Source organism: Cavia porcellus, unplaced genomic scaffold, assembly GCF_034190915.1.
Source record: "Cavia porcellus strain 051 isolate PalLab524CR breed Dunkin Hartley unplaced genomic scaffold, mCavPor4.1 scaffold_29, whole genome shotgun sequence".
Classification (NCBI taxonomy): Eukaryota; Metazoa; Chordata; class Mammalia; order Rodentia; family Caviidae; genus Cavia; species Cavia porcellus.
Window position 1 is genome coordinate 49,230,638 of NW_026947512.1, and position 22,352 is coordinate 49,252,989.

Below are 22,352 nucleotides of genomic sequence, written 5' to 3' on the forward strand. Positions count from 1 at the left end.
CACACACAGTGGGATATTATTTAGCCATAAAGAAGGACAAACTGAAACATTTGCGGGAAAATGGATCTTGAGACCATAATAGTAAATGAAACAAATCAGAGGTTAAAAATTGGATGATTTCTCTGAGATTCAAAATATAAATAATTTAATGAACAAAATAAAAGAGGGGTGATAGGAAACAAGAACGTAGACTTTGTGGAGATGGGGAGGAAATCTGGAGGGAATGATCAAGATGCCATATGTATATGGACCAATTCCCTAAGACAAACGTAATTCATCTATGTGTTGCAAACATAAACGTACAGAGGTTTTTTTTTTTTTTTTTTAAGTTTTAAAAACTAAGTAAATTAACAGATAAAGATGAAGGTCATTAGCACATCAAATCAACTGAGACCAGCCTAACCCCTTGATTTTCCTGTCAGGAAGCTGAAAGCAGAGATGCTGCATCAAAGGTCAGGCAGGCCAATCACATTTACCTTACCCAAATGAAAAGGTATGTCTCTTTTTAAATGCTGAGCCCTAATGGAGGGCAATTATGCTCAGAATTTATAGCTGTGATGCGGTATTAGATAAACTGTGCCTGGAATTCAACCCTTCCTTTCTCAGTTCATCCTTCTCCACATCCCCTCCAAGTGCAGCCCCAAAGCCTGGGCTCTTTGTGATTGGATGACTGTAACCAGTCCGCCCGAACTGCAGTCACCTTCCAATTAGGGCTGGGAGCCACAGAGTTGCACCAATCGGAGGTTAGCAGACCCCAACAAGAGCCAGTCAGGGGTTGAAGCTCAACAGGACAAGCCACAAAGAGTGGCCAATCAGAGGAGAAGAGCGCCTCATCCCCGCTCAATCAGCAGCCTAAGACCTCGGCGTCCGCTACGCGGCGCGGGCCCGCGGCTGGCCAATCAGGGCAGGGTGGTGGTCGCGGAGCGCGGGGGGCGGTGCCTTCGGTTCGGTCGCGTCGTGGGTGCTGTGAGAGGCCGGGTGAGGAGAGCGGCGATCCGGGGCCCGGGGGCGGGGCTGGAGGTGCTGTGGGCCGTGAGCACGCGGGGAGCACGAGGGGCGCGGGAGCGGGCAGAGTCGCGGGGCCGCCGGGCAGAGGGACCAGCGGAGTGTCGGCTGCAGCGGGGCGGGCGGGGGCAAGGCGCGGCCAGGGTGGCGGTCGTCCGGCCAAGGCGGAGGCTCCGGTTTGCTATGGTAACGCGTGGGTGCCTGCTGGCCGGGCCCCGCGCCTTCCAGGTTCCCAGCCCAAACGCAGTCCTCCCTTAAAGCTTCCACACCCCCACGTCCCTGGAGGCCCCCGCGGGCTGGACCTGCGAAGCAGTCACCCCCTTCCACCATCCAGGATGTGGCTCGCGGGGGCTCGGGGTTCAGCAGGCCCTTTTGCGTGCCCAGGTGGGCCAGGTCGCAGCCCTTTAGTGGCACAGCCACCGCGGGGGTCTAGCTCGGCCACTGGCACTATGGGGATGCTGTTGCTGGGGCTCTGGGCTCGCTCTCAGGAGGGTTTTTGTAAAGACCCCCCTAGAAGCCTGTGACTGCTAAGTGCTCAGAGATGAAGTCTGACTGAGGAAAGACCACGATGGCAGCTTCCCATCCTTTGGAGCAACTTGGGCCAATAAAAACAGAAAACAAACCACATACGTAATTTTACATTTTCTAGTAACGGTTAAGGTAATAAAATAGGTTTAGTTTTAATAAAATAGGTTACTTTTCCTAGTGTATCCAAAATTTATAATAATCAATATTTAATTATTGATACAGTATTTGAAAGTCTACTTTTTTCAGTTGCAGCTGTTCAAGCTCTCATTGTTCCATTTGGCGGGGGCTACTCCAGTTATTTGGGGGGTGCATAGGGATTGAGATAACAGGGCATCACACTCGCTAAATTGGCTCTCTACCGCTGAGTCCCAGTCCCAGTTGCTAGTGACTGCGATAGTATTTCTTGTTTACGTGAGCTGTGGCCAGAACATAATGTCAAAGTCACCAGTATTCTTTGAAGTTTTCCCATCCCCCTATTTGCATCTAGCAACAAGGACACAGGGTCCTTTTCTTCAAGGATGTTCCAGTCTGGTTGAAGAGAAAATAAATGTCCAAAGATTAAGTAGCACTTTAAATGGATATAAGTGATACTGTAGCTGTAGAATAGGGGCTGGAATGTAGTATGTGCACCAAAAAACAAACGAACTGGGAGTATATAGTTGCATGACAATGAGATGACTGATAATTATTCTAGGAATTCTTGGGGAAGATGCTTCAGGGTGGCTAAGTCTGAGAGTGTTGAAAAGATAAGGATGGTGTTTCAATTGGCTGGAACTGAATATAACTTCTTTTTTTTTTTTTTTAGGGGTGCAGTTTGGCCAAATCCAAGGCTTTCCTCTGCCCTGGTAGTCTCCGCCATGATCCACAGTCTCTTCCTGATCAACTCCTCTGGAGACATTTTCCTGGAGAAACACTGGAAGAGTGTTGTCAGCCGTTCTGTTTGTGATTACTTTTTTGAGGCACAGGAGAGAGCTACTGAGGCAGAAAATGTGCCTCCAGTGATTCCTACCCCTCACCACTACCTCTTGAGTGTTTACCGTCACAAGATCTTTTTTGTGGCTGTGATCCAAACAGAGGTCCCACCTCTGTTTGTCATTGAGTTCCTTCACCGAGTAGTGGACACCTTCCAGGTTTGTGAGAGTGGGGCAGTTCGTGGGTGCAGACTGAAGTATCTATGTGCTCCTGTTTCCATTATATTCTATCTCAGTTAAGACAGTGCCTAAGAAACCCAAACTCTGATATTGGTCACTTCCTCTCCCAGCTAAAATTCTTCTTTCTTTCCTTTATTTGTTTTTAATTTTTGTACTAGGGATTAAACCTGGAATCTTTGCACCCCAGTTATATCTTCAGATTTTTTTTTTTTTTGAGGCAGGATTTTATTACATCACCCAGACTGTGGACTTGGATTTGTGATCTTCTTGCTTCAGCCTCCCAGAGTACTGAAATTACAGGCATGCACCGCCACTCCCAGCTCTTATTTCTTTATTGATCTGACTGCATCCAGAATGATAAAAATGAGTATTTTTTACTCTCTTGCATGATAAACCCACCCTACTTAATTTGACTATATATTATACAGTATTTTTAGTTCTGATTCTACATTTTTCTCACAAATTAGATTTAATGCTAAACCATTGTTAATGTTGCTCTGAGTTACACCAAAAAGCAGTAGATGTACAGTTTTAGAAGAAGACGAAAAAGCCAAGTAATCCTTTTCCTTTGGTTTAAGATGGCTATCCATACCACGTGAATGCTGGTGATGAGTTTTTGTTACAAACGTAAGACTGGGAAATATTCTGTACCTCAAAGAAGGATGACATTTTGTGAGGTGCAGTTATTGTACTTGAAGATATTGAGGGTTAGGGTAGAGGTAAGATATTTATTCCAGGACATGAGCATGCCAATCATATGCAGAATTTCAGACTATCAGACTTTGAATTCACACAGAAGCTCCCCTCCAATAGAATTGTACAACTTCTGCTGTGGTTATTTGCATAATTTAGAAGCAAGTGCCCTTTGGTTTAACTTTTGTGTTATGTGATATCCAGAGTTAATCACGTGGGAGTTGTGGAGTTGGAGAAGAGAATGAAAACCCAGACATAAAAATTTAAAAGCAAATCAAGGAGTTCTTTCACTTATGATCATCTCTAATGCTGCTTTTATCCCCAAGAGACTTAAGCTGTGTTTTATAAACTGTGTTCCTAGAAGAACTCTGTGATTTTAACTTTCCTGTAGCATAGTAGCTCCTTTGCATAGTACAGATGTGTTTAACTCTGTGGTAGAGTGCTGGCCAGCATGAGTGAGACCCTGGGGGTGACACATAGTGTTATTTAAAAAAAAAAGTAAGATGAAAGTGCTGCAGGCCTCATTATGTGAAGGAAGTAGAAATAGAAGAGCCCATGATATTAAACAACTCTTATCAGGTATCATTTCCACATCAGCAGTATCACTGGTGAAACTTGACAGCTGCTTAATCTTGCAACATCACTGTTACGTTAACGGTTACGGGGCAGGGTACAGGAGAGTTGTTTAATACAGTTGAAATTACAGTGGAACTTGGTGATGCAGTACAGTTACTAATTTAGAAGCCTGGGGCTTCAGACTTTGTCATTTTTGAAGTGGTTCTTAAAAGTAAAGGTACAATCTGTATTTAAATGCTTTTTTTTGGTGTTCAGCCTCTCCAGTCGCATTATTTTTTTAGTGCTAGAATATGATGAAAGGGACCCAGCTAAAGAATTGCAAGTAGTTTTGCTATAACATTTTGTCATATTGCAAGACTCCTTTACAGCTGCTTTTGTCTGGTTTGTACAACATAATGATTTGTTATTTTTTAAAATCACTTTTGAGAAGAAAATGTGACCTTCCCCCTTTAAATCCTTTTTTTTTTTTTTAGGAACATATTCCTAAGTGATTTGGGTGTTAGAGTTTCACTGGTAGTTGACATTATCTGGTATAATTTAGACCACATAGTAGAGTCTTTACAGTTTTGTATTGTGCTGCTGAAGGGAGCACAGTTTTTCAATTTTGGATGTCAAAAGAATATGCAAAAATGGTAACCCACTCTGGAAACTGTACCATAGTGGGAGTTTGTTCCTGAAAAGGAAAAAAAGTTGAAAATTTATCTTAGATACATTTTAGATAATGACAGGGCTAAGGTGTAAACTTGCTCTTGTAAGGCACCTAGGAAGCAGATTTCAGTTTAGAAAAGAAAGAACTTCCTGGTGATCAGAGACCCCCTGCGAGAAGGATGTGATTTCTCAGGACGGGTAATTTCCCTTCCTTGGATAAATTCAGGAAGGGTCTCATGACCATCTTGGTGACCCTGTATAAAGAAGGGTATGCTAATGACAGACCTTTCTTCCTAAGTTGTTGTCATCCATTCTGTCTCACATGGAGCTCTCATGCCTCATCATCTGATGAGTTGTACTGAGTCCTTGCTGCTTCCTTCTGCATCCACATGATGTTTCTTGATTAAAGAAATCCAGGCCTGTATTAAAACTGCTTAATCCAGTAAGTGGCAGGCAGGGCGTGTGGCTCAGTGGCGGAGTGTGTGCTTGGCATGCACAAGGCCCTGGGTTCTATCCCTGCCACAAATGAAACAATACCAAATCCAGTAAGCAACATTGAGGTTGTAATACAGATCTTGCGATTGTAGTGTTCAGCTCCTTTCCCAAACCCAGAGAATTCAGTATCTTCAGTTTACCCCTTTTGTTCTTTTTAGTTTGTGGGGGGTTCACCCATGCTCATCTCTGTTGCTCATGCTGTTCTCAAAACTCCTGAGCTTCAGTGATCCTCCTGCCTCAGCCTCTCGAGTGCTGGAACTCCAGGAATGTGCCACTGGGCCCAGTTAGCCTCTGTCGTGAGAGGACAAAGCATTCTTGGAGCCCTAACATGAAGGAAGATGAAAAGTGATTTTCTGCCATGCTGGGTCACCCCTGTCATTTCATTTTCCCAACTCTTAACTGGCTGCACAGTGTTGAGAAATCACACAAGAGGAGGGCTTAAAAAGATTTCACATACAATTCTGTGTCACATCTAGGTTACAAGTTGTGTAACTCTTTTAAATGCTTGTTCCTAAGCACAAATAACCTAGATTCAATTTTGTATTCTTTGTATTTTATGAAGTTTAAGAAATTAAAGAGGTCAACTGACTTCCTCCTGTTTGTGGAAGAAACTGCTAATGATACCTGACACTGGTACCATAAGCCAGGTGGCCCAGGAGAACCAGCTCTGTTCTGTTACCTCACCCAATGAGAGTAACCCAGAAATACCAAGCGAACATCCTTACTTTATGGGAACATACCTGTATTTTTTTACAGTTCTAAGTGATAAATGTTGTTATGTCTTCACCAGGATTATTTTGGAGTGTGTTCAGAGCCAGTGATCAAAGACAATGTGGTCGTGGTTTATGAGGTATTGGAAGAAATGCTTGACAATGGGTTTCCCTTGGCTACTGAGTCAAACATCCTCAAAGAACTGATAAAACCTCCCACGATCCTTCGGACCGTTGTCAACACCATAACAGGTAAGGATTGGGGACTGCAGGGGTTGTTTGCCTCCATGTTGAGTGATTGGGACTCTCAAGTTAGGTGCTGAATTTCACTCTGTGGTCTCTGAGACTCATCAGAAATTGTGTTTATCTTGTGTGGAGTGTACCCTGTTCTCAGTGTATTCCTGGTCCAGGGCTTGGCTTGACAGAGCGTGTGAGACCAAGAGTTCCATCCTCACTGCCACCAGGAAAAGAGTATTATTCTTAACAATATTTGTTTTCATGTGAAAGTATTCTTCTAGCAATACTTTTTTCTGATTACAGAAGATGTGGTTAGTATAGAAACTTCTGAAGTACAGAAAAACACAACACAAACAGGTTGTATGTCTTCTAACAGGTGCCCTACAGGGCTGTCATTTGTATGTCTGGCCGCCAGCAACTCAGCCACTGGTGGCACATGCGTGACTGTGACATCCCAGCGTGCACACCAATGCCACTGTCTGTGTGGCCTGATGGGACCGTTGTGCATCTGCTCCTGGGGTGTAGGCCGGCAGGAGTGTGTTAACCCCACTGTTTGAACAGTGATGCTGTGTATATTCCTTACCTTTCCTAGGTTGGTGAAAGGTGGATGGGTAGAATATTTTTAAACAAAACTCTTGCATTTTTTAAATGTATATTTTACCAGTATTTTATAAACATATGATACTTTATCATTTTTAATGCCTTTGTAGTTTTCTTCCATGTTAAAGTTATTTACTCATTTCATGTTTATGATGCATTTTTGTTTTAAATAGCAAGGGATTAGCATTCTTATGCTTTTGTTTATTTCGAGACAAAATTCTGGCTAAATTACCCAGTCTAGCTCTGAGTTCGCAATCCTTCTTCCTCAGCCTCCTGAGTAGCTAGGACTATAGGCATGAATATAAGTTATTATTTTATTTTGTGCTACTGAGGATTGAACCCAAGAGTACTCTACCCCATCCCATATCTCCAGCCATTTTTATTTTGTATTTTGGGATAAGGGCTTGCTAAGTCTCCCAAGTTGGATTCAAATTTTCAGTCCTCCTGCCGTAGCCGTTGGAGTGTGAGGATACAGGTCTCCTCTGCCCTGTTTGGCATCATTCTTTCCCTTTAGATCTTCCTCAACAGGCTTTCTTTTCAGTACTAAAAATGGAAATACTTAATCAGAGAGTATGTACATTTTGTTTTAAATAGCAAGGGATTAGTATTCCACATATGGTATCAGGTTGCCCTCAAAGTGTTAACATCAGTTTATGTTTCAGCAGTAGTTTCTGTGATTGTAGTCAACCCTGTTGTTAATATTCAGAAATGTTGGCAGTTTGATAGTTTGTTGACATCTTTTTGTCTGCACATTGTTTTTGTTACTAGAGAGGTCAAAACCTATTCAAATGTTTACCAGTTGTTCTCTATGGTGAATTACTTTTTCATGTCCTTTACCCTTTTTTTGGTATTTGAAATGTTTTTCTTATTTCATACTGTTTTTCTTATTCATACTGATACAGAAGAATTCATTCATTTAAGGATATGTTCCAATCTGTGTGGTAGTGTGTAGGAGTTTTAGTATTTTAATCCTGCATTGCAGGTGTACTCCTATGACCTGTCACTTATCATCTAACATTGTTCATGGCATTTTATTTAGGCAGGTCTGATTTTTTTTTTTATTTTTTGTAATTAAGTTTCCTGGTACATTTTAGGTATACATAATGATCACATTTATTATAGGGAATTTGTCCCTGTATGTGTTATAACCTGATTCTTTTTCCCCCATTTGTCCACCCTCCCTTTAATACCTCTTTCCCTTCTTATTTACGAAAGCGTTGTTTCCATTTTATCCCTATCATTTTTTTCTTTTTTCTTTGTTCCTTTCCTCCTCTTCCCTCCCTAGGTTTCCTTCCCATTTGAATTTTTCTTCCTATTTCACAATATCTATTATACAGCTTGGTCCTTATTTATACTTTGTTTCTCATAACAGAGAAACAATATGGTATTTACACGTGTATCCAACTTACTTCACTGAAGAGTATGTTTTTAGCTATATTTTAAATGTTTTGATTTAGTAAAATTAATCATTATTTCATACTTTGGGTCTTGTTTGTTTCATGGAATTTGACAAGACAACCAAGTGAGAAAAAACTTTCAAAAGTGTAAATTTTGAAAAGAATTGTAAAGAATTTGAGAGAATTTGCCCCATCATGACATATTAAGTTTATATTATACAGGAGATAAAAATTCATAAACTAACAGTGCTGTAAGCACCAAACCAGTTTTGCAAATAATTATTTTAACCAGAGAGTAAGAAAAAAATGTATCTTACATAGACAGGCTATATTAAGAAGTTTTGATAATTTTTTTAAAATACTATATTGGCCCAGTAACAAATTTTGTGTGTTTTATAAATTCTGAGTTTACTTTAAGCCTTAAAAGAGTTGTGTTTGAGTCACTTTATAGATATTAGGAAGTTATTTAAGCCTGGATCTCACTTAGCTCTGGAAAAGTATCTGAAAACTCCTTATGAATAACTGGAATTTTTTTGTAAACATGCTCAGTAAATACATGCTTAGAGTTTCTTTAGAGTATAGAGACTCGGTCAATGGAAAGAAGAAATAAGAGTATAAGTTATAGTTATTGTTTCAGTATAAAACCTTTGAATTAAATACTTTTGATGCTTATAAGGGAAAAGCAGGTCAAGGAGTTGATCCTTAATTCTGAGGACAGGGAAGTGTTGAGCAGCTCACCAGGGTTGAAACCCAGCCTAATAATAATTTAGAAAGACAAAGTTTAATGAAAGGAGGACACTTTGTTTGCAAGAGGAAAAGAAGGGAGAAAGGAGAAGATAGAAAGAATTGGGCGGCTCCAGGAAGATGGAGGACCTGTAGGCCCTTTGTTCTCAGCTGTTTTTGTTGGTGGATAAGTGACTCCCCTCCACCTGGAACTTGCCATAACTGAACTGGCTTCTGGGCACCTCTGCCTGAAGTCAGTTCTTCCTGTGGGCTGTGTGCAGTGTCTTTCTATTTGTCCTTGACCTACCTATCAAGAATTGATCTTTGGATGTGTGACTTGTTGGTGGGGGTAGGGGATGGCCCTTAGTCTTGGTTGGCTTAGCCTTAGTAAGGGGTAGGTGTATATCTGTCATACTCTGTAATGACCCTAGACTGAATACTGTAGTGACTGCAGTGAGTGAACGTGTATATACATGTATATACTGGTGTCTGCACATACTGCCTTAGTCAACACCCCATTTCCCTCCCTATATTTTATTGGAGGTGGGGCGGATTGCCAGTTGTACATCTGGCCTTCTCTGTGTGCCCTTGCTGACCAGGTCTTTTTCTGGTCTCTTGGTGTAAGTCCCAAAGCCATTTGGTACCTTTCTTTATCTGGTCTTTTTTTTCTCTACCTCTGTCTTTGACTTGCTTCCCAGGGGAATATCTCTAGTCTGGATTAGCTGGGAGACCTAAGGAGGCCCCTGTTTCATTTTCTCCTCTACAGGCCCTGTACCCACAGAAGGATCTAGTCTGTGTTCTTTGCCTAGACTTCTGTATTGCTAAGAGCTGATCGTGTAGATGTATACATCTTCATGCCCACTGTTAATATACCTGAGACCCTCTCTCAAACTAGAGCATGTCGTTTACCCTTCAAGATATTATGTCAATATGCAGATTACCAGCCCTCCGGAAAACCAATACATTATTTAAGCTGCAAGCTATTGTGATATTTAAGACATTAAGTTCATGTTACTTTCAAAACAGAAATACGGTATCTGTTTCTCAGGTAACTTTTTTAAAAGTCTTTTTTCTGCTTGAGCAGACCAGATGGTGACAGTGAGTTTTAAAAATAGACTAAGTTGCCCTACATAGAAGTTGGGAATATACTTCTCTGTGTGAGAGCACAGTAATGGTAAGCACATAAAACCTTCCAGGGAAATGTTCTTTGCTTACTAGAATTGACTAGAACCAAACTAACATTAAAGTGCTGACTGGCGTCTGCAACGACCAACACCAACTTTCTTAGGAAGCACCAATGTGGGTGAGCAGCTTCCCACAGGACAGCTGTCAGTGGTGCCTTGGCGACGGACGGGCGTGAAGTATACCAACAACGAGGCCTATTTTGATGTGATTGAAGAGATCGACGCCATCATTGATAAGTCGGGTAGGTGTCCTCTCGTATTACCCTCACTACTCTCTGTCAGAGCCCCCTTTTAGGATCATTCATTTTAATTGAGTGCTGACTTTGTTAGGTGCTGTGCTGTGTAACAAGAGTGAAATGTGATGTAAGATTCGTGCCAGTGTTTGCCTCACCCTTATTTTCCATTTTTATAACTCTTACTCTCTTGAATAGAAAGGGGAAGTAACAAACGAATACCTTGCTGATTAGATTTCCCTTTGTTAAAGTATTTGACTTCTAATTCTGGTTCCAGAACTAAAATTGTAATTACTAAGATTCACCTTCTTTTCTGTCTGTTCTGAATTAAGTGAATAGGACTAGAACTCTTAGAGCTTAGACATTCATAGACGATTCACCTTAATGAACTGACCCATCAGCACGCTGACTGGAAACTCGTTGCACTGTAGCCCAGTACTGGATCGTGGGTGCTGGTGGTGAGACACGTCAGAGACAGTAGGAGGCTTAAGTAAACTAGTGAAGGAGGACGGAAGGTAAAGGATGAGTGTAGACTTGAATTGTCCTCTGCCCTAAGTGAAGGGTGCACGGTGTGTGCTTTGCAGTGGGGTGAACAGAATTTTTAAGACTGGGATTGGTTTGGGTGCAATCACTGATAAATGCAGTGGTTCCCAAAATACTTTTGGGAAGTAAAGTAGTTCAGTGTGACTGAATTGAGAAGAATAAAAAGAGAAAGTTAGTGATGAGGCCTTAAAATTAAGACAGTAAAGCAACTTTTCACATTAATCCACTGGGAGATAAGCAGATTCCATCAGCAATATAAAAAGGTTAAATAAATTGATATGATCAGATAGTGAAATAGTATGCGATAGTGAAAAAGAATGGGCTGTGGGTTACTGTCCACTATGTAAGTGAATCTCACTGTGTTGAACACAAAGTCAGATGGATAAGATTGTGTACAATGTGATTACTTTTATCTGAAGTTTAAAAACAGGCACAGTTTAAGGTACTAGAAGTCAGGATTTGGGAGATGCCATTCCTGAGGATGGACATGAGGGACATACCAGGTTGATGAAAAGCTTCCGTATCTTGATGTGGCTGGGTGCAGTTTATATAGATGTATGCATGCCTGGAAATTCACTGAACTGCAAAAGTTTTGTGTCTTATTTTACATCAGTGGAAAAGTCTAAACAATTGATGGCCAGATCACAGTGAGCCTGGCACGGTGTTTTAAGGAGCGCATCATGAGTTGGAGCGTAGCCTGACCAGGCTTGTCTTTTCAGTGACGCATCAGGTATGGGGTCAGCCTGAGATAGGCCAGGTGATATTGGCTCCCCCCCCCCCCCGAGGCAGGGTGTGAAGCACAGGTGTTGGCAGTGGTACGCAGATGTGTTTTAAGTTGCACGTCCCACAAGGAGTGGGAGCCGAGGTCTACCTGTGCTGCTGGCTTAGGCAGCGGGACAGCGGGGGGCCGGCCTTAGAGCATGGAAAGTGGGCAGGTCAGGAGTAGGGTGACAGGTTTGCTGCTTTTGGCCCATGGAGTGTGGATACCGCAGGGGGCTTCTGGCTACTCAGGCATGAGGCTGGACTTGAAAGTGGAGTAGGAAATCGTTGGCTGTCAGTAAACATGGGAGCTGTATGACTAAAGAGCTGTGTGACTAAAGAGACGTCGCCCAGAACTGCAAAAAAGCATGCACATGGAGGGATGTGGACGGAAACTTGGAGAGGACATCGAGGGAGGGGCCCGGGGAGGTGGGGAACCGGGAGAGTCAGAGAAGAGTGGTGCCAGATGCAGGGAAGAGCTCGCCCTGAGCTCAGGGAGAGCAGCTGCTGGTGGAGAGTTTTCTGTACCGGTGGTTGGGATGATGAGGTTCTGTGTGATCCTGGCACTAAGCTGGAAACTCCTCTAGGCTGGTAGCTGCCTCACTAAGCTTTATGCCCATTACTGCCTCATGGCGTCTCACCCTTTGTCTGCAGTTGGTGAAGGGTTGGAAGGGTACACGAATGGATCAGATAAGTGAATTGGATGGTGAGACAGAAGGAGAGAAGAAAGGGCGGCAGGAGGAGGGGAGGCAGCAGGAAGAACAAAGGGCATTCCCTGAGAGGCCCATAGGAGCGGCCCGTGAGCTTTTCGTCTCCTTCCTGTCTTAGGCTCCACAGTCACTGCGGAGATCCAGGGGGTGATCGATGCCTGTGTCAAGCTGACTGGGATGCCAGACCTCACGCTTTCCTTCATGGTAAATTCTGGGCAGAGCTTGAGTTCCTGAGATGGGAAAGTAAATGTTTCTGGAAAGACTGAGTGGTAAGAATGAAAAAATAAGAAGAAATAATTAGAGAAGCACCAAAACTTGTATCAGGTTTGAATGTTTGAATCAGGTACAGAATTTCTGTGTTTGTGTGCATGTGTTTTAATGAAAACAGCATCTCCATTACTTTTCCTGAAAGCATAGTGTTTGATCCAGCGTCTCGCTTTCTTGCCTGGTGACTGCAGAACCCTAGGCTGCTGGATGACGTCAGCTTCCATCCTTGCGTTCGTTTCAAGCGCTGGGAGTCTGAACGGATCCTCTCCTTCATCCCTCCAGATGGCAACTTCCGCCTGCTCTCTTACCACGTCAGTGCACAGAAGTAAGCGGCTCTCGTCTTTCGGGTAGAATCTGTGTCTGTGCGTGTATGTGGAAACAGGATCTGTTGTGATTATGAGTGGGGCTCTAGAGTTACTTGGGTTCAAGTTCCACCTCCAGTAGTTACTGTGTCAACTCAGTAAGTTGCTTCCCTACTCTGTGTTTTCTTATCTAAAAATAATAAACTTTTCTATGAGGATTAGGTAGGAGGGTATAAGTAGTACTGAACATGAGACGAGGGCTCATGAAGTTTGCTGCAGTGACCTTTGTTGTTGTGTCCAAACAAGAACGTTTTCGTCTCAAATTAGAAACTGAGCATACCTATATTTACTCTCCTGGCTCACCAAAATGCACTAAATTGTCCTGAGTGCTCTCTCGGCAGAGTGGAAGGTTTCAGGAACAGGATTGTGCAGGGATATGCACGAGGAGATCTAGAGCCCTCACAGCTGCCAGTGCCTTTCTGTGTGATTCAGAATCAGTCACCTAAGGAAATGCTTGGGTGCTTGAGATTAGAGTCCCTGGAATCAGACTGGGGACTTAAACTCCACCTGAGAGCAGTACTTGGAGTGCACAACTCTAAGCAAGATGCGTAACCAGGTTATGGAGAAAGCCTTCAATGTTCATCTACCAGGCCATTGTGCACTTCATACTTCATGCCACTTGCTCGGAGGGTACGTGAGCTCAGGATTGCAGGCTGCCCGCATTTAGCTTGGGGAGCAGCACCCTCAATGCTCAGTGAGTGTTGAGAACTGCTGTTTAGGATTATTCTGTGGCTTCTCTGTTTCCTGGCCTTTGAGATCACGACTCTATCTCTTAGGATTTCGTGAGGTTACCACGAAGTCAGAGAAATTATTAAAAGTCCTGAGGTATGAGTATTACTCTCCCCAGTACAAATAATGGTTGGACATATGTCACAAATTAAAGCATAGAAACATGGTGACTCCATTTTTGCTTGTTATTCCTTTTGCATAGCACCCTTGGTATGCTCTTTGATTTGACTTGCTTATATTATTCAGAGTCTTCAAAAAATGTAGCATCTTAGCTTTTCAAAAGAATAATGAATGCCATATTTTTAAGTTAAGGAATGAGAACATAAGGGAGAGAAAGCAGAAAAAAAAAAAAAAAACCCAAAAAGCAAAAACCCATGTAATGTAAAAGAGGGGAAATAATGTGATTTTTTTCAGTGCATTTATGAAATGGACTCTTTTGTCTTTGTTTTCTAGTCTGGTTGCAATTCCAGTGTATGTGAAACATAGTATCAGTTTCCGGGACAGCAGTTCACTTGGACGCTTTGAGATAACAGTGGGACCAAAGCAGACCATGGGGAAGACCATAGAGGGGGTGACCGTGCTCAGCCAGATGCCCAGAGGAGTCCTGAATATGAGCCTCACTCCCTCGCAGGGCACACATACATTTGACCCAGTGACAAAGGTAGGGGAAAGGTGACTTTGCAAGTGACTCTTACACAGACCTGAGACCTTGTTTAGAAGGCATGATTAGTCCAAGACATAATGTTTTCTGCCTTGAGATAACTTTTGGTGGCAAATAGGACTCTATTAAAAAGTACCCCAGGCCAGAGATTTAGCTCAGTGGCACCAGCGCTTGCATGGCAAGCGCGAGGTCGTGAGTTTGATCCCTACAAAAAAAAAAAAAGAAGAAAAAGAAAAGCACCCCAGAGACAGCGTATGGTTCTGTGAACAAAAGACCTCAATTTTGAGCTCAGCCACCTCTAGGGAAGGGTCCCACTGCATTTCTTTTCATTTGTTCACTGTAAAGACCACTTCTTTTTAAAATTTTCTTTGAAGATGCTGTCTTGGGATGTAGGAAAAATAAATCCTCAAAAGCTACCAAGTTTGAAGGGGACCATGAGTTTGCAGGCTGGAGCTTCCAAGCCGGATGAAAACCCCACAATTAACCTGCAGTTTAAGATCCAACAGCTGGCCATTTCTGGTGAGTGACCCATGGCTCAGGTGGCTGTCTGGGAACAGAAGTGGCTTTCTCCCATGAAGTGGGGGCATCAGGAGGCCTTCCTGTGGCTCCCTACTTATATGACGTGGTTTTGTGCCTGTTGTGTATCTCAAGGAAATCTTTTCCATAGTATTTCTGGGGGAAGTTTAGGGCCCTTACTTTAAAGTTGACCCAAGTATCTAATATAAAACCGGGAAAGAAATAACACTGGTGGCTAGCAGTGGTCATGGGCCATTGTTCAGTCATCTCAGTTTTCTGTACGCAAGTGCTCCTGCATCTTTAGCTTGTAATAGGAGAGAACCATTTCCATTCCTTTTTCCCAGTTACAGAAGATTTGTTTTGTGGTCAGGATCCCTTTGGAACCACCGGGCCTGTGCAGCCCAGTCTCTCCCGTCTGCACCTTCCTTAGGATGGTGGGGATAGTAACTCACCATTTACTGGGCACTTATTATATACCGGGCACTCTTCATCTCTTTTCTTGTATTTTATTGTTTAACAACCTCACAAGGTAGAAAGGAGATGACTTTATAATGTTCCTGTTTTTCTGTAGTAAAAGACCTTGTCTAAGTGATTAGAATTCAGTTAAATTATAAGCTTTTATTTTAAAGCATGTAGTAAACTATAAAGCTATATACAGTATCAGTGTTTTGTTCATTATAATGAGAATACTTAGCATTCATTGACCAGTTCATTCTCATTAGTTATAATTTGTTTCATTCATTAATTTTGTTATTACTAATTTATTTTCTAAGTCCAGTAATTTAAGGAAACATAGAGTGATCTTATTTTCTGATTCCTGTTATTTCCTGTGCATATAATTTACCACCCTTTCCACTTTAGGAAGAGATCTTCTAATAGGATAGCTTTTGGTTGAAGCAGTTTTTTATGATCAGTATATCTGCTCAGAGTGCACACTCTGCCAGCTTCTTCACAAAAGTGGTTTTATTGTTACAGAAATTTCTGTTGTACAAAATGTTTGAATTGAAACGAATGTAAGCAGTAATGCCAAATACTTTCCCTGAATAATGCCCATTTTATTTTTCCCTATTTCCTCCTTTCCAGGACTCAAAGTGAATCGTCTGGATATGTATGGAGAAAAATATAAACCCTTTAAGGGCATAAAATACATGACCAAAGCTGGAAAATTCCAAGTTCGAACCTGAAGGAAAGAGTTTTGTAGAAGGAACAATCATGAACACTTTTTTTTATTTCTTGTCTAAAAGTAAAAAATATCAGCCTGTCTCTTAGGTCAGTCCCCCAGGACTCACCAGCTCCCTTTTTTCCTTAGCCTTGAGTGCCGTGGAAGTAATGAAGGGAGAAGAGGACAGAACTGCAGCTCGGTCGGCACCAGCTCAGTCTGAGGGAGGTGTGTGTGGAAGGCCGGCAGTGCGTGCCACCATATATAACTGCTCTGAATGTGGCTTCTGTAGGAAACCATACATATTTGTTGCTTGCCTGGCTTTAATTATCTAAAGCCAATGAAAGATTTCTTTAGTGTTTTTTTTTTTTTTTTTAAGGTAGAAGGAGAAACGGAAAGGGAAGGGAAGAGATTAGGTGAAAAATGACCACTGAAGAAAGCCCAGCTGAAGGGAGATCTGTGGGCTGAGGTGCTTCATGGTAATGCCCTTGCTTAGCAGGTTCTGCGGTTTAGTCTCCAGCATGGGTGTGTGCAAGCGTGTATCTATGAAGGAGAAGAAAAGGGAAATAGTATTGAAGAAGAACTGTGAGGAAGATGGCAAAGAACAGTATAAACTTGCTGTCAGGACATTTGGGAAGAGTAGAGTTGGTTTCTTTCTGATCCCTCTAATACATAAAATTCCTTTGCACTTCTGGAAATGGATTGGACCTTTCTAACACCCAAGTCCACTCTTGCCATGGGCACCCCAGTAGAATCATATTTTCCCTTGAAGACTGAGATGGCATTGAACTGACTTTCAGGGTCTAACTGTTGCTTGCCTTTAATACTTAGGCTGTCATCTATAAGACAATGACCTATCTTTTTGCCAAAACAGTTACACTAATATCACTCTAAGAATTCACCAGCCTTTGCTGGTTACCAGGTCTTTCTTCAGAGTTTCCTAAAGTGTAGGAGAATTTCAGTGCAGCCATATTTCATGAGTGGAGATGGCAGTTCATCCCCAGGAAGGGGCACAGCTGATATTCACATGCGTCCCATGGCATTGGGTCCTAAGCGATCTGCCTGAAGCTGCTCCATCAGTAGTCCTGAGGAAAAAGACTGCTCACTAGTTGGGGCCTGATAGATCATTAAAGCTATGTGGTAAAATTATTTCAGTCTCGTGTTTGGTACTCTCCTCTATAATATATCTCTTAACAGTAACTGTCTACCAGTCCATTCTTAAGACAAGTCACTTAAATCTTCGAATAAAACTAATTTTATAAGAAGACAGACCACGTTGATGATGTGTAACCAAGTCAGTAAGAAACAGGGTAACTTAAGGACTGCTTCAGGCTTTCCAATGGCTCATTTTTATTCTGCACCCATGTTTTAATTACCCATTTTAATATCTAGATAAAAGACAAGTTCAGGGTTTTATTATTTTTGAGTTACAGCTTACTGATACTGTGCTCTACATTGTGCATGGAGAAAAGAAGAGCTGTGTTCTCCAAAATGTAGAACTTGTCTCTGAAGCCCCATTACCAAATACTAATATGTGTGTGTGTGTGTGTGTGTGTGTGTTGGTGAGTGGACTGGCTAGTTTTATCTCGCTGCTTCTAGGACTTACTTTTGCTGCAGAGTAATACTGCTTTGTGATTTTCCTCTGGGATGAATTCTGCTGTGTACAGCCAGAGGTGTTTTATATTTCATCATTCCAGAATTTGTCCTGGGTTGCTATGGCCCGTATAGACCTACCTTGGTAGGGTAAGTATCTCTGCCTGGAGATTCCAGAAACCACTTCTGAGGGCTCTGAAGGGTTTAAGATTTCTTAGGTCATAGAAAATAACTAATCTTAGTTCCTAAATACTTTTAGGTTTATGAGTGTAGCTGTTTCATTTCCTCTAGGGCAGCTCATCCCATTTTGTGAGATACGTGAAAGTAAAGTATCTGCAGAGTCTGGGACCTGCAGGCCTCAGCGTGTGTGAGGTGTCACATGGATGCAGCAGACAGACGTCACGCCTGCCGCCCGCAGTGTCAGCATGCGTGGTGCGGGGCATCTAGCAGCTATTCAGTTCCGTGTGTGTTTAACGTGCTGAAGTGGCTTGAAATCCTAATAAAGTTGTTTTTCCCAGTGTTCTTTGGCTTATGTGTTTTGTTACTGGCACAAGCAGTAATACCACGCTATGTCTTCCTCAGCAGAAGCAGCAAGGCCCAGGCCACATGTGTAGTTTGATACTAGTCACCTCTGAAAAGTAGGGGATTTGGGTGTTAAGGTCGTTTTGAAGGTGTGGTGACCAAGATTCTGATCAACTGAATTACTTCTGTCAGAGCAGCAGAGAAGACCATTGAAGGTGCGATGTTACTCTAGTGCTTTCCTTCCCCTGGTAGGCTCCTCTGGCTGGCGATGTGGGCATGAAGCAGGTTGCAGGGTGTACACAGACGTCTGCTGTGGTAGAGGGTGCTTGGAAGATAAGGAGTAGGGGTCTGTACAGGAGACATGCTGGGTTCTGCATCTGTGGTGATTTTCTCCAGAGACTTGACTAACCACCAGCGGTTACTGTTTATTATTACTTGGTTTCTGCTGCCCTTGGTCATTCTGTACTACAGAGTTCCCCTTTTATCCACAGCTTTGTTTCACCCATTTTCAGTTGTCTGGGGTCTGAAATACTAAATTTCAGAAATAAGCACTGTATGTTTTTAAATTGTGTACTGTTCTGTTTTGGGTTTTTTCCCTGTTTGTTTTTGTACCAGGGAGTGAACTCACAACCTTGCACTTGCCAGGCAGGCATGTGCCCTTGAGCTATCTCCCCAGCCTTTTGTGCACTGTTCTGACAGCTTGATGAGATCTTTCACCATGCTGGTCAGCCTTGCCTCATCTCACCCCACTTTGTTCCTCCCATCATTCCCCGGGTGTGAATCACCTGCACGTGAGCAATGACTGTCTGGTGGTCAAAGTAGTTGTGCTGGACATGTGCGTATACAAAAAAAAAAAAAAAAAAAAAAAAAAAAAAAAAAAAAAAACCCATGAAGTGCTTCCTTTTAAGGAAAAGTTAAAGTTTTCTACTTAATATAGTAAAAAATTATACCCTGAGGTTGCTAAGATCTATGGTAAAAATGGAGCATCTCTGAAATTGTAAAGAAGGAAAAGGAAATTTGTACTAATTTTGCTCTTGTACCTTAAGCTGCAACACAGACATAGTGTTGTTAAAATTACTCAGTAAAGATGGAAGAGGCATCAGCTCTGTGGGTGGAAAGTGCAGCAGTTGGTGATATTGTGTACCCCAGGAATCCTTGAACTGGAACGAGGGCCTGAGCCAGGAAACCCCAGACAATGGCACCAAGCCCTTTACTGCAGGTGGGGTGAGAGAGAGGGAGAGAAAGAGACCACACTCATACAACTTTTATATAGTCATGTAATGTGTTTTGGCCATGTTTTTATTGGTGGATTATTAGATTTCCTTTTGGCAGATTTGCACACGCACATAATGTGTTATAATGATCTTCCTGACTGCTGTGTTAGGCAGGGCTTCCACGTGTGTAATGTGTTTGGATCACATCTGTGCCACCATAACCAGCCCTCACTCCCTCCCCTTTCTTTCCTTCCTCTTGTCTGGAAATATCTACCTTCTACTTTCTCGACATCTTTTTAGAATTCCATTTATTAGCACATGTGATACTTGTTCATTGTGATGGTCTTCAGATTCATACTTCTGCAAATGAAAAAATCTCAGTCTAGTTTATGCTGAATAATATTTTGTTGCGGATGCACACTACGTTCCCTTTATCTGTTGATTTAGCGGTAGGCGCCGCAGCTGGTTCCATAGCTTGGCTGTTGTGTGCTGTGCCGGCACAGTATGCAGATAACTCTGGGTACACTCATCTTAATTCTTCCGGGTGCGAGTCAAGGAAGGCATAGCTGATCCAGTGATAGTTCTACAACAGCACTTTGGCTGTACTAGTCGACATTCCCATGAGCAGGGCAGAATAGAAGAGTTCCACTTCTACCCTCCTCACCCCTATATTCTCGCCAGCATTTACTGTTTTTTATATTCTTGGTGGCAGTTATTCTCACTGAAGTGAGATGGCTTTCATTTGCCTTTCTCTAATGTCTTAACACACTAAATATACTTACTGGCCATTTGTATTTTTTTTTTTAGAAGTGTCTGTTCTGTTCTTTTGCCAGATTATTGATGATGCTCTTTTATTTTTTGGTGGTGTTTTTTAATACCATGTTAATATTAATCCTCTGCCAGAAGAGTAGCCAGCAAGTTTTTCTTCCCCATCCCGAGGCTGTCTGCTCACTCTGTTGATTCCCTTGCAAAGCAGGGAATGTGATACTTGTTCACATTCCTGCTTCCTACGCTGCACTCCTCCTGTGTCCTGGCTGCTGCCTGCATTTCTATCAGTGAAACGCTGGCTTCCGAACATATCGGATAGTGCAGTGCTTGCCCCTGTGCACTTGCCTATAGTTTTTTTTTTTTTTTTTTTTTACACCAGTACCAGGGATCAAACTCACAACCACATGCTTGCAAGGCAGGCGCCACTCAACTAATTTGTTGAGTCTTGCTGTTATTTTTGTGCTATGCGAGAAGACTTTGCTTTTGCCTATGGCTTTGTTTCTTCTGCATCAACAGTACGTTATTATAATTGTCCTGTTACTAATCTCTTAATGAGCCTAGTTGAGAAATGTGCATATAGGTATGTATAATGTAGGAAAAAACAGTGTATGTGGGTTGGTTCCTAGCTGGGGTTTCAGGAGTGCACAGGGGTCTCAGGACTGTCCCCACAGTGCAGGGCTAGTGTTCTGGTAGTGTTGTTTTGGGACTGGAATTTTCTTGCATACTTGTACTTTTCTCTGATGCCAGTAGGTGGTGACTCGCCATCAGTACTAGTGTTTGTAATTGTTAGAATTTTTTCAAGTGTATTTCATTTGAAACTCACACCTCCTCCAAGATCCTAAGTACTAGGAATTGGGTGGCCCTTTCGCTTTTGAAGTTCAGGGTGCTATAACCAGAAGCTTATAACATGTTTTGAGAAAGAGGAGTGAGTGGAGCTATAGAAGCTTCAGCTGTCTGCTCTTCTGGGTCTTTGCCCCTGAAATCCAACTGCACAAAAATTAGGAATCTTTCTCGTTCTCTGGTATTGTTGGTGTCCATTTGTTTTATTAATCAACCAGGGATAATGGGGAAATAGTATTTAATTTCCTCTTATACCCATTCCCCTCACCAACATGTCCCAAGAGTTTTGTGTGAATCTTCTAGCGCATGCTGGGTGCTGTGTTACTCTTTTATGTTTTAGTGTAATTGAAAGGACGTGTTCTGGGCTGTTGGTCAGTTGGTGGCCTCTTGTGAGCAGTTGTCTTACTCTACTCAGCAGTTTCCAGGGCTCTGCTCCAAGGAATGCCGGGGCCTTTTGACTTTGAATTCCTGCCCAAACAGGCCTCAGGACTGCTTTGTGATAGGGCTTTCACCAAGGCTATCACCAAGAAGCCACTGTCCAAAGCAAAGCTCCCTGTGGCCTGGGGTGGGGGCTGTGTTTTGGCCAGAGGTGAAGTCAGGGATTCTTGATTACCACTCTCCTCAGGCAGTGTTTTTAGAAACAGTTGAGATGAACATCTATGTAAAATAAAATTTTAGGGCTTATGGGCAAGTGGTGTGAAATGTCAGGAACTGTGTGGTGTAAGTCTGGGACCTGCACTGGCTTAAGGGGCCTGAGGACCTCAGCCTTGCAGGGCTGCCCCTGCCTCCCACTCCTGCCCCCAGGCATTAGAGAATTTCTTTTGTGACTTAAGCTGCTTTTCTCCCCAGAACCTCTAGCTGGGCAGTTCTGACAGCCTCTCACAAGATAAAGAACATTCTTCTCTTTAAAACTATAGGCAAAGGGGCTGGGGATTTAGCTCAGTCCCATAAGCACCTGCCTTGCAAGCATGTGGTTGTGAGTTTGATCCCTGGTACTGGTGTAAAAAAAAAAAAAAACAAACAAACAAACAAAAAAAAAACTATAGGCAAGTGCACAGGGGCAAGCACTGCACTATCCGATATGTTCAGGAAGCCAGCGTTTCACTGATAGAAATGCAGGCAGCAGCCAGGACACAGGAGTGCAGTGTAGGAAGCAGGAGGCAGCAAGACAGCTGTCCTTAAGAGCTCATTCTTCTGATGAGCAGAAGGGCAGAGGAACACAGCGGAAAGGCCCAGGCACTTGCTTCTAGTCTGAAGTAAGAACTGTGAAGTTGCTGTGTTAGGTGTGCTTTTCCTTTATGCTGCAGAGTAAGCGCCCAGAGTTGTGTGACCCACCTGCTCACTCTAGCCATGGTGACTAATCTGCCTGAGGCATGCCCAGTTTATGTCTCCTGGTGCTGCAGAATTGGGTCTAAACTCACTTTGGCGCTCAGAGGCCCTGTAATCTAAATTCCAAACAACAGTCCTCCATGAAGTTCTCTCCAAGCTGCTGCTCACTCCTCTGTCTCTTTGGCCTCTGGCGTTCAGTA

The 22,352-nt window shown here is 42.7% G+C and overlaps 1 protein-coding gene across 2 annotated transcripts; it reads left to right on the forward strand.

Annotated features, from left to right (window-relative positions):
• Nucleotides 1-807: 807 nt before the first annotated feature.
• Ap3m2 (adaptor related protein complex 3 subunit mu 2) lies at nucleotides 808-18,001 on the forward strand. 2 transcript variants are annotated; one of them, XR_010044470.1, is made up of 10 exons: nucleotides 808-978; nucleotides 2,339-2,663; nucleotides 5,887-6,058; nucleotides 10,052-10,189; nucleotides 12,311-12,396; nucleotides 12,651-12,784; nucleotides 14,004-14,211; nucleotides 14,586-14,730; nucleotides 15,811-17,629; nucleotides 17,771-18,001. XR_010044470.1 is itself a non-coding variant. In XM_003464595.5 (9 exons), exons 2-9 carry the CDS (start codon nucleotides 2,391-2,393, stop codon nucleotides 15,909-15,911), a joined length of 1,257 nt encoding a protein of 418 aa, XP_003464643.1. In that variant the 5' UTR covers nucleotides 808-978; nucleotides 2,339-2,390; the 3' UTR covers nucleotides 15,912-18,001. The 2 variants fall into 2 exon arrangements, 1 of the variants encoding a protein (XP_003464643.1); XM_003464595.5 differs by having other exon boundaries at nucleotides 15,811-18,001.
• Nucleotides 18,002-22,352: the final 4,351 nt, after the last annotated feature.